Below are 11,855 nucleotides of genomic sequence, written 5' to 3' on the forward strand. Positions count from 1 at the left end.
AAAGTCACAGAATTTCACGCCCCTGAGATGAAGGAGGTTGAATTGGGGTAAGCTGGACCCCAGGGATTGATTAAGGGTTAATTATCTATTCAACGATGCATTGTATCACATATACACTGACATTCTGATGAATACTGTAGCTCGACTACACAAAAACCCATCCCATGCTGTCAAAACCTGCTAACATTCTTGGTTTGCATCTGGTTAGCATCAGAGCACGTTTCGTGTGTCTTGTCAACATGTTTATTTTTCACCAAACTTAGCCATTTCCTGTGGACTTCTGTGTTAATGATGTCCCAGTGGATTTCTATTATTTATCTACATGTGTCCATTTTCAGAAATGAATGGACTACTCTAAAACGGTGATGTAAATAAAGGATATTCTGTCTGCACTTTACACCTACCTCCTCATGAGCTTGTCCATCTACATGGACTTTGGCCTGCTCCTGTCCACTCTGTCCTCTGACCTTATCTTTTGTTTGTTCTGTACAGCAAAATGCTCGGAAAAACACAAAATTGTCCCTGTGCACTGTTGACTCCTGCAATAACCTTGAGCAATATGTGCTAGTCGACCCCAGAGGCAGTTGCATGTTCTCTCTTGTTCTCCAGAAGAGGGACATGGCAAATCAGACATTACAGGGCCTATCCACCCCCCTCTTCCTTTGAGGCTATACCTCTGGATCTGGAAGTGTCCCTCCTCCTCAGACACTTGCTGAATGGAAACAGAGCTCTTTTGAAAGAGAAGCCTGAATATCTGTAAAACAGAGGGGCTCATCTGTGTTTTTTCAGATTTGTTAAGATGGAGAGGAGTGCTGCACTGCTCCTGGTTCTTGCTCTGGTCAATCTCAGTTGTTGTTGTCTGGATCCTCCCGCTGCCTACAGGTTTACAGGAGTAGTTTGCAGGCTTACCCATCCCGCCGCGGTAGTTCGTAAGTACACCCTCATTGATTTCTGTACCGTAGCCAGATGTTCCTTGTGAGTATGTTTTGATGTTCATTACATTGCAACATAATTCATTCAAAGCGAGGCCTAAAATATTTACTTGAAGTGTCTCCTGAGATTTTAATCTAATATATACTGTGGACTAGAGAATAAATATCTCCCTTCCTTGATTCCTCAGTGAATGAGAAAACTACTGAAGTGATACAGGCCGCTTTTCAGCATGCCAAATATCCCAGCGTAGAGGGGCAACGATCAATAGGCTTTGGGACGGTGAAATATGGATTCCACAAGTATGGGACTTCTGTATTTGATGACTTGTTATGTGGTCCTTGTCTGTGTTACATCTTGCATCTTATGATATTCTTCTTCCCACTTCACCCACAGCTTAGAGATCTATAACCTGTCCATTGGAAAGAGTGAGTTTGAGCTGATGGAGAATAAAGGAATAGGGATCTCCATTTCAAATGTTTCTGCTGTATTCAAAGGGACCCTCAACTATGGATATGGCAGTTGGCTGTGAGTGTTTCTGTTTATTACCACATATCAGGGTCAGGTAGCACAGCTGTGGTCTAACCCCGTGCCCTACATTTTATGAAATTATTATCTTTTGTTTTTATATGAACTTAAAGGTTCCTTCCGGTCAGCCTGTAAAGAAATCACATGCTTATATTTCAGTTACAGCATCACAATTATTTTATGTATTTATTCATTTATTTATTTGTCAAAATGATGACATTTTTCAACAAATGGTATTTTAAAGAAGCTGCTTGGCTTTCAGTTTTATTTTTATATTTTTATTTTTTTGATATTTAAAATAAATAAGCATTAAATACACATTAAAAATCTATTGTCCAAAAAGAAATTTCTGCCAGAATATCTAATTGTCACTAGATTTACAGTAGCTGTCACTCAATATAAACTACCTTGATGAGAACAAATGTTAATTTGTACATTTTTTATTAAGCTTTATTGCTGTTTAACTTTAACATTTTTCACCATTAAGAAAAAAAGAGATCTGTTTAAATTACATATGTTTACATATGTTTAGAAAACATGGTTGAACAAAACATTTAGAAAAATTGAGAAAATGTAACGTGAGAATTATTTGGCAGAAAAGCATGGCATGATGACCTTTTTAAAAATGCAATATGTAATATTTAACTCAATCTATTTACAGAACTACAATATATGTTTTCAGAGGTGTATAAAGATATTTCTTAATGAACCGTAATGTTTTTATAACCTTAGATTGAACTATTTCTATCTACATACACCATGGGTCCCCATACATGGAAATCACCACCATGTTTGTACAGTAGCCCGAAATGGACAAACTGCTCTACAGTGCACGTTTTGTCACTTTGTTGTTCTTGCGAATAAAACACTGACACAGTGATGTGCAGTGAAGTACATTAACATTCACAATAACATCTATTTATTGAATAATTACGTAAATATAATTCCTTGATTTACCTTTGTAAAGAAATGTCATTGCTCGCTGCTGTCGATGAGATGACATCTTTTACTGTGTCGGCCACTGTAGCTTCTATAAAGGGAGGGGTGAGCGGGGGACTGAGCCGTTGGTTGTGATTCACAACTTCACCGCTAGATGCCGCTAAAATTTACACATTGCACCTTTAAAGAATATTGCATTTAAAAAATGTAAAATAAATTTGTATGTAATGTAAACTACATTTTTCATAAGTTAAAGAAAATATTTGATCTGTTTAGGTATCAGGGTTGAATGAGAATAAATGAGAAAATGTAATGAGATTATTTGTTTCCAAATTATGTCATTTAAGGAAAAGTTACTTTTGAAATATGTTTTTAACATGAAATTGGTGCCTCTAATGCTTTATGAGAAAACAATGTGTACCTTTTATTTCTACCACTATAGTGAAACCGATGCTTGTTTGCATGAAAGTAACATTGCCATGTTCTTTCTTATATAGACTCGACCTAAAACAGTCAGTGGATTTTGAAGTTGAGTCGCAAATCGACTTAGTCATCAATCCAAAACTATGTGAGTGAATCCCATTCTGTTTAGACAGTTATATTTGGCATTGCACACTTAATCTTGAAATTGACTACTTTTCTCTGAAAAAGTTGTTTTGTGTTTGTGTGTTAGACTGTGGAAAGGGCAAAGTGGCTGCAGACACGTCAGACTGTTACCTCACGTTTCACAAACTGAAGCTGCTCCTGCAGGGAGACAGAGAGTGAGTTCAACATTTCACATTACTGAGACACTCTAGAGGTGATCATTTATATCTTTTGATTTAGATCTAGGTCAAGTCAGTTGTCTTCGCCTGTGAGTAAAGAACACTTCCTGGAGATCAGTTGTCATATTTTCCTTCCATACGTGCTGCTCATTTAAATTACTTTCATTTTGACTTTGTGCAGGCCTGGCTGGCTGAAAAGAATATTCACAGATATTGTCACTTTCACGGTGAAGTTAGTAGTGAAGTCACAGGTGAGTGTGTCTAGCATCTTGTTCTATACGATTCTGCTCTAATTTTTCAAATGGTAAAACAGAACATTAGATCTGAGCAAAGTCTTATACACCATTAGTATACTGTCCTTCTGTTTAACAAAATGACCGGGTTTCCTTTCTCTAACAGATCTGCAAGGAAATAAACAATGCAGCTAACATACTAGCAGACTTCATACAGGAGCAAGCAGGTAAAACACAGAGTTCTCATATTCTGTTTCTTTATGTCAAAGCCTTATGTGGTTTTGTGGTTGTTTCTGCTATAATGCAACTTCTCTCTCTCTCTTTCTGATCAGAACTGTTTCTTAGTGATGGTGACATTGGTGTGGATATCTCTGTGACTTCTTCCCCAATCATCAAATCTAATTATATTGAATCATACCATAAGGTCTGATTACAAAGATATTATATTCAAAACTGCCTTCAAACAAATGCAAATCCATTGTTCAAATCCTTTGATGTGGTTACTCTTGTTTTTCTGATGCACAGGGGTTGGTTATTTACAATAATACGAAATCTGACCTCAGCACCTCTGTGTTTAACCCATCCCAACTGACCGAGAAACGCATGCTGAACTTCTGGATTTCTGATGGGCTTCTAGAGCCGCTAATGTCCGCTGCACACCATGATGGACGTTTTATTCGCAATATCTCTGGAACAGAACTCACGGTATGATATAATTAGATGTTTTGGAGGCATATATATATAAATATATATATATATATAAGAACTGTTGCAGTGAAGTACATTAACATTCACAATAACATCTATTTATTGAATGATTACGTAAATATAATTCCTTGATTTACCTTTGTAAAGAAATTTCTTTTTTTTTTTTATGTGATTTATCTTTTATGTGATTTGTCTAGGTGTAATATTTTTTTCTGACTATAGTGGATGCTTTTTTAATGTTGTATTTTGATTTCAATTTTCATTTTATTAATTTAGGTTGTTTTTTTGTCTTTAAATATGTCTTTTTTTTATTTTGTATTTTTTTTAGTTTAATACATTAACTTAAACTATATTAACATGAGACATGTTGATTGGCTTTTTTTTAGCCTTTTGAATATTTTAAGTTTTATTTTTATACTTTTATAGAATTAGTTTTAGTTTACTATAATAACCCTCAGATAAAGCTAAGAAGACATATTCTCTTGCTTGTGTCTATCTGTTGCAGGATCTGTTTCAGACAGAGCTGTCCTCAGCCAGGCCTGAATTGTTGAACAAGGTACTAAACACACCCATTACAATATTCAAACTACACAAAGGGGAGGAAATGACTGTCACATTTTATACTGCCATAGGAACATGCAAATAAGTGTTTTCCATTTGTAGCACACCAACTGCCATTTCGAAATGCACCTCTGTGTTTGTGGGAGTGTGATGACTTTTTTACTTTCTCTTTAGTGGCTGTCTTCCGAGGGTCCGATGTTAAAGGCGAGGAGTGTGTCAGTTCCACACATGTGGACCACCACAGAGGGCACATCTGTCAGATCAGTGGCTGGAGTCGAGCTCTTACTGGACAGTCAAGTCATGCCAGCTCTTTATTTTGAGACAGTAAGCTAAAACACATTAGCTTAAAACACCCCATGCCCTGATATAAACAAATGATGATAGATAGATAGATAGATAGATAGATAGATAGATAGATAGATAGATAGATAGATAGATAGATAGATAGATAGATAGATAGATAGATAGATAGATAGATAGATGACAAAATACATTTATGGTTTTTATTGTCTCTGTGATTACAGGATGTGACAGTTGTTGTTAATGCCTCATATGCAGAGAAGAAACTAATTCTTAAGGCCAGTGCAGAGCGGTAAGTTATAAAGGATATATAAAGATGAATTCTACAAAATAACCTAAATGACCGTTCATTTATTCTAAAAAATAAGTGTTAGGATTTCAAATTTCAGTGCCTGATTCAAAGTGTTTTTTTTTCTGTTTTGTGACCATCTTAGTATTTCTATAACAAAAGTTTCCACATCAGAAGGACCCACTGAGGTGAAAATAAAGCACTTTATTTTTAAATTATATTATATTTTATTATATGTGACCCTGGACCACTTAGCCAGTCATAAGGGTCAATTTCTTAAAATTGCTATTTATACATCATCTGAAAGCTGAAACTCTTTGAATATCTGGAATCTGAAGATGAACAAAAAAAAAATCTAAATACTTATAAAATAATGTTTAAAGTTGTCCAAATGAAGTTCTTAGCAATGCATATTACTATGTTTATGGTGAGAAATATACAAAATAGCTTCTGGAACATGATCTTTACTTAATATCCTAATGATTTTTGGCATAAAAGAAAAATCGATCATTTTGACCCATACAATGTTTTTTAGGCTATTGCTAAAAATATACTCCAGCGACTTAAGACTTACACGTTTTGTGGTCCAGGGTCACATATTAACAGTATAATACATTATTTTGTATTATACATTATTTTGTATTATAGCAATTTTTTTTATTTGTTATAAATGTATATTATTTTCATAAATGTTATATGATCTCCTTTAAGATGGAGGAGAACTTGAGAAGTTATCTTCAGGAGGCTGTGGAAAAAATGGGAATCCCCAAAGTCATATCATGTAAGTCTGACCACCATGGCCAAGCAGTCAGCATGTCAGTCATGTGTCCCTTTCGTCATTTTTGATCTCTGTCCTCAGACCTGGAGCCAGAATTAACTGCTTTGATGGATGAACAGGGGCTCAATCTCTTTGACATCATCAATCCTGAAGTTTTACCTCAGGATGTGAGTATATTACACTTTTAAATATCCTTTGATTGTATTTAACACTGGCCACATAACATTATATGATACAGCAGAGTATCACAAAATCATTTGAACACTTTGAACATTGTTATTTTGTTTCTTTAATTGTGCTTGTACAGGGGTATGTGATAGTCCAGCTGGATTTTGGTTTTCCACATCATCTGCTGGTGGAATTCCTCAAAAGGACGCTGAATTGACAGTCCTGTCTCTATTGACTGTATGGTGTCTTTTTCATGCAAAAACATTTATGGATGTGCACACATACATCACGTAAACAAAAATATGAATGACTGTATTATAACTGTCTTTCTGCCATTATAGCTGGTATGTAAAGATCTTTAATGCTTTGTGTAGCTGTTCAGTGTTCAAATTGTTGTTAATATGAAAATGCGAATCACAATAATCTATTTTTATGACCTTCAGTAATATGATCTCATGACCTCCATAAAGCAATGTGGAGATTGTATTACCATTATTAAACATTTCCTGGTGTTGTCGCACATAATTAGGCTATGTGTTACACGTTTCTGGTTAAACCTGTTTTTCTTCTTTGAATGAAATCTTCTGTTACAGTCTTCAACTCTTTTATGTTGTTCTGTTTTATTTTTACTTCAATTAAACTTAATTGTATACAAAGCGGTTTTCCCCGACTGCATCTTGATGTCCTTATAAGGGGTGCAATGATTTTATATCACCACTAGGTCAACATTCTATACATATCAACACTCCTGTCCTCAAATGCACTCCCTCGCACGAAAAGAAATGCATTATAACGACAAGCGTCACTGAAGAACTTTATGTAACGGTGTTTTTGATGCGTTACGGACACTTTTAAATCTATTCCGCAGCTCAATCAGCATAAAAAATATACTTTTAATTAACAGCATAAACGCTAAATGTATTGTATTATATTGTATTGTATCGTACAATCACTTAAAATTAAAACATAATTTATTTGATCTTCAATTAAATTCATTTTAATTGTATACAAAGCATTTTTTCCCTACGATCTTGTTCTTATAAGGGGTGCAGTGATTTGATATGACCACAGTGAGGCGCGAGTGTGCACGTTATTTCATTGTGTACGTCTCAACACTGCTGTCCTCAAATGCACTCTCTCACAACATGAAATGCGTTGTTTCGACGAACTTCAAAGAGAGAACTTAAATGTGTTTTTGAAGCGTTCCATACACTTTGAAATCGACTCTGCTGCTAATCGAACCAGTATAACAAATATAGTTTTAATAATAATAATAAAAAAACGCAAAATGTATTGTATTTCAAGCACGTTCCCTTATTACTAAATCACTGAATTCGTCATAAAGTGCATTTGGTTGTGATAGCATAGAAACGTAACCGAAAAATAACCCTTTCAACATGCTCAGTCGTCGATAGATAAAATGTTATTTTATATTAAAACGCACTTTAATGACGCACTAGCGCAGTCTGGCGGGTTTGGTTTAATAGGCGCGCTAACGTCTCGTTCACGGCAGGATCCGTATTTTATTCTGCGTATGCGTATGGAAGAAATCGAAACCAAACCAGAGGATTGTAAGTTTCATTTTCTTCCCTTAAACTGGACCCTATGCGTTATGCCACCAGCGGTGAGTATTTACATCATATCAATTCATATTATAAACATAGAACATTTTAAATGCTTCTTCCGAGTTCATATTTTGATCAAAGCACATGGTCATTCATTAGCCTTCACACAAAGTGTCCAGGACTACAGTGGCACTGTCGTTCCCTACAGGACACTAAATGGGCACAAACTGCTATGTATTTACTATTTATTTTACTATATTTTAGTCACTACATGCTTGGACAGAAACCTTCTAAACAAAAATTTAGCATGAGCTACATAATCTTTATATAGCGAACATTAGGCTACGTTGAAATACTATTGATAACAAGTACCATCATGAAAGGATTTACTACATAAAACAATAGAGAACAATAATTTGTCATGATAATTTGTCCGTTGCAACACTTTCTCTATTAAATTGTGAAAATTTGTTGTGTCAATATTAAGAGTAATCAATTGATCAGTATTTACAGCATTTAATTAAGGAACTGTAAAGTATACAAATGACTTATACCAATGCACATGCCTTTAGCATTTTCTAACAAAGGATGTAGTGTTAGACCACATGCACCGATGTCATAAACCTGCTGTCCTTTGCTACACGTTGTGTAGATCAGCACTCAACACCATTAAATTGATTGTGATGAGTAAGTTTTGTTTGAACTAAAAAGTTCTACAAAGCGAAATTAAGGATTTCTTTCTCCCCAGCTAATGGATGAGGATGGAAATGGTGGACTTGCCTGGGGACATCCTGTCACTGGTGGCCCAGGAGGCCAGTGCACTGGTAGAATTGCTCTGCGAACAAAACAGTGGTGTTCTGGATCGGATCTTCGCCTTAGTGGAACCTAAAACACTGGATCACATACGATCACTAACCAACACCAGAGACCGTGTCTCAGCCATTGTAGATTACTTTAAGTCTTCAGACCGAAACACATGTACACGGTTTCTCACCACTGTATATCAGTACAGTGAAAACATTCCCTTTCTTCTGGAAACTACACTGGTGTCCTTAGCAGGCTACACACCTGGTAAGCCATTTGCATTTTTTTTTAAAGTTATACTTTGTGGATATGCTGCAGCGTTACCCTCGGCATACCATACTGGACATATTTACAATTAGATTAAAAGCATACATTTAATATGAATCGTTATTTAATTTAACAACATATTCTATACAGTTTATACTATGATGTTTACAATTATGTCTCGACACAATTTTAAGCTTTGAAATGAAAGTGAAAGTATCTTGAAGATGATAAAAAAAGAAGCTATTATTTAAAATACGAATGTTATTGAATTCTGGGTTATAATTATTAAATGAAGTTAAATAATTTTTTATTTTCTATGCTTTTAAGGAGCAAACTGCAATCATACATGTGATACTGTTGATTCATCACATTCACCCAGTGTGAAACGTCCACGGCTAGGTATGTTTTATTTTTAAAGACACACCCATTTTGAATTTAGATTCATTGTGAAAGCAATCGCTCTGAGCAAATCAACTGTTAAATTTGCTTTGGTAGACAGCAACCCATTAGCTATTCAACAAGAAGAGCTGCATTTGTACAATTTCTTATATTAACCCAAACAAAAATAATTAACATATTTGCTTTACTTTTACTTTACTAAATCAAAAAATTATTACTTCTCTCTCTCTCTCTCTCTCTCTCTCTCTCTCTCTCTCTCTCCCTCTCTCTCCTCTCTCTCTCTCTCTCTCTCTCTCTCTCTCTCTCTATATATATATATATATATATATATATATATATAAATAAATATATAAATATATATATATATATATATATATATATATATATATATATATATATATATATATATATATATATATATATATATATATATATATATATATATATAAAGATCTGCTGCAAAATTTACTTCAACTAGCATTACTTTGAGCTGGTTATTCAAAGGAAAAACATTTGCTACAGGGTTGGTCCTTAAAGTGGTTTCTAAACCAAGCAGGAACAGTACACCTATCCAAAGATTAGTTTGAAACTGAAATTTGTTATTAATGTTAAAATTGTCATTGATATAATAATAATTCTAAGCCATCCCCAAGTCATAAAAATTTATTTTGTTATATACCCATATTTAACAAAATATCAAACCAACTGGCACAATCATTTATTTGTTATTTGTTTGGAGATAGCACATGGTTTAATATTTCATTTCTGAAACAATAACATTCATAGATTTTTTTTTCATAAAAAAGTCTTTTTAAGGCTTTTGTATGAATTGCAATTTATATTCATGATACCTACTGTAAACTCTAAAAAAAGAGTGAGTTAAAAACAACCTAATTTGGGTTATTTCTAACCCATGGTCTGGGTAAATACAGGACAGAACACATTTTGGAATAATTTTACCCAGCAAATGGGGTGTTTATTTGATCCAGCATAATAGGTCGATTTAACCCAGCATACGGGTTGATTCAGTTTTGGTGAATCAACCCATATGCAAAACTTTAGATTGTTGCCCTGCATTTTACCCATAGCTATAGCTCATGCTGTAACTTACTCTAACCTGCCCATAAACAAACAGTATACATCATTGAGGACATATCTAACATTTTAAAGTATTTATATTCTTTATATCTTTATGAATAAAATCATTTATTTTATGCAAGGCTTCAGGCATTTCCATCACGCAAAAAGACAGATACGACACTCATGTATATTGCTATGTATAAAATTAAATGATATACAGTACAGAAACGATTTTATAGATGCAATAAAATGTACACAAACTTTTTACCAAAGAAATGCATCGATTTGATGGCAGCTCTCTCTTCTTCTGAAAAGGATGCAAATACACTGAAATAAACAACTCAACCACTGGGTTACATTACGTCTAACCAAGGATCTGGGTAACACAAAAACTACCAAACAGTCGGTTGTTATGTCTGAACCATAAGCTGGGTACAGGGCCGTGCAGAGACCTTTGGAGGGGCAGGTGCTCAAAGTATAAAAGGGGCACATGGAACAAGGCTTTAAATAGCGCGGTTCAAAATAGCAATACAGCAATATATTGTGAAGCATTCCTTGTTTTTAAAAAGAAAAAGATTAGAAGAGACAATTGTAAGTTTAAAAGTAAAAAAAAAAAAAAAAAAAAAATATTTCCACCTAATAATAGCTCTGGGATTAGAAACTGAAATGTCTTAAATTGTCCCAACCTGAAGGCTTTTTCTTCTCTGTTCTACAGAATAATTAAGAACAGCTGTTACAGTAAAAACTACAGAAAACACTCTACATTTTCCTCTTTCTCACCAGCCTCTGTCTCCTGGCTTGCTTACCTGCTCTTTCTGTCACTTGTGCTTCTACATTTGCCTCTTTTTCTTCCTCTATCTCCATCTCCTCATCTGATCTATTACTTTCCAGTCTCTGTCCATCTAAGAACAAGGCACAATCTACTATTTCATTATCAATCTATTATTTTAACCATCACTACTATTCTTGCACCTAATCAATAAGTCCACCTTAAATATTGATACAAAACAATAAACAACTGAGTCATGCTATGAAAGCACTGTATAACTTATATAGGCTTATGTTTTATTTATTTTTCCTTTTTATTCAAAACAATTCCAAACATGCTTAATATATCAGGAAATATCTCGATTCTCAAACGTATAAGTAAACGCGTTTTGCACCTTTATAGATTGTTATTTGATCAATAAATGGAAAGGTAGTGTAATCTATTAACTACACATAAAACCCCGACTTTTTACTGAAGTGCCATAACATGCCATAAAATATTTTTAATACGACTGAATTTGCATTTAATGTAAATTTTAATTACAATATTGTAAGTTACTTATTTTAAAACTTTCATTTTTCAGAGAGTAAAGAACATTTACATTATCAAATAACATTTTCATTCAGTTTAGCCAGAGGTCAGGCACTCTCAAAAACTACCATTACAATCACTGAAGCACTTTACATTACATTATGCACATCAGGTTTTTTTTTTTTAGTTTTCTCTCTCTCTCTCTGCAGAAAGAATTCGCTAAATAATTCAGTCAGCGAGCA

The 11,855-nt window shown here is 34.2% G+C and overlaps 2 protein-coding genes across 2 annotated transcripts in view; both read left to right on the plus strand.

Moving 5' to 3' along the window:
- Positions 1-579: 579 nt before the first annotated feature.
- cetp (cholesteryl ester transfer protein, plasma) lies at positions 580-6,854 on the plus strand. Its single transcript, XM_052582585.1, has 16 exons — positions 580-929; positions 1,121-1,232; positions 1,327-1,458; positions 2,895-2,965; positions 3,071-3,158; positions 3,343-3,412; positions 3,561-3,621; positions 3,727-3,818; positions 3,920-4,099; positions 4,608-4,658; positions 4,838-4,987; positions 5,188-5,255; positions 5,398-5,440; positions 5,964-6,033; positions 6,112-6,197; positions 6,338-6,854. Exons 1-16 carry the CDS (start codon positions 800-802, stop codon positions 6,413-6,415), a joined length of 1,482 nt encoding a protein of 493 aa, XP_052438545.1. The 5' UTR covers positions 580-799; the 3' UTR covers positions 6,416-6,854.
- A 535-nt stretch (positions 6,855-7,389) lies between these two features.
- The window catches only part of nlrc5 (NLR family, CARD domain containing 5), a 30,831-nt gene continuing 26,365 nt past the window's right edge, over positions 7,390-11,855 (plus strand). Inside the window, exons 1-3 of the mRNA XM_052582973.1 lie at positions 7,390-7,822; positions 8,512-8,834; positions 9,162-9,233. Coding sequence (XP_052438933.1) covers positions 8,519-8,834; positions 9,162-9,233 — 388 coding nt within the window. The 5' untranslated portion in view covers positions 7,390-7,822; positions 8,512-8,518. The remainder of the gene's footprint in view (positions 7,823-8,511; positions 8,835-9,161; positions 9,234-11,855) is intronic.

The sequence above is a fragment of the Carassius gibelio genome, chromosome B18 (genome assembly GCF_023724105.1).
Source record: "Carassius gibelio isolate Cgi1373 ecotype wild population from Czech Republic chromosome B18, carGib1.2-hapl.c, whole genome shotgun sequence".
Taxonomy (NCBI): Eukaryota; Metazoa; Chordata; class Actinopteri; order Cypriniformes; family Cyprinidae; genus Carassius; species Carassius gibelio.

Bases quoted from the DNA above. Each gene is read 5' to 3' on its own strand.
- cetp (XM_052582585.1), top strand. From the start codon at position 800: ATGGAGAGGAGTGCTGCACTGCTCCTGGTTCTTGCTCTGGTCAATCTC. The intron at 4,659-4,837 runs GTACTAAACACA...CTTTCTCTTTAG, and splicing joins GGCCTGAATTGTTGAACAAG to TGGCTGTCTTCCGAGGGTCC. The intron at 6,034-6,111 runs GTAAGTCTGACC...CTCTGTCCTCAG, and splicing joins AATCCCCAAAGTCATATCAT to ACCTGGAGCCAGAATTAACT.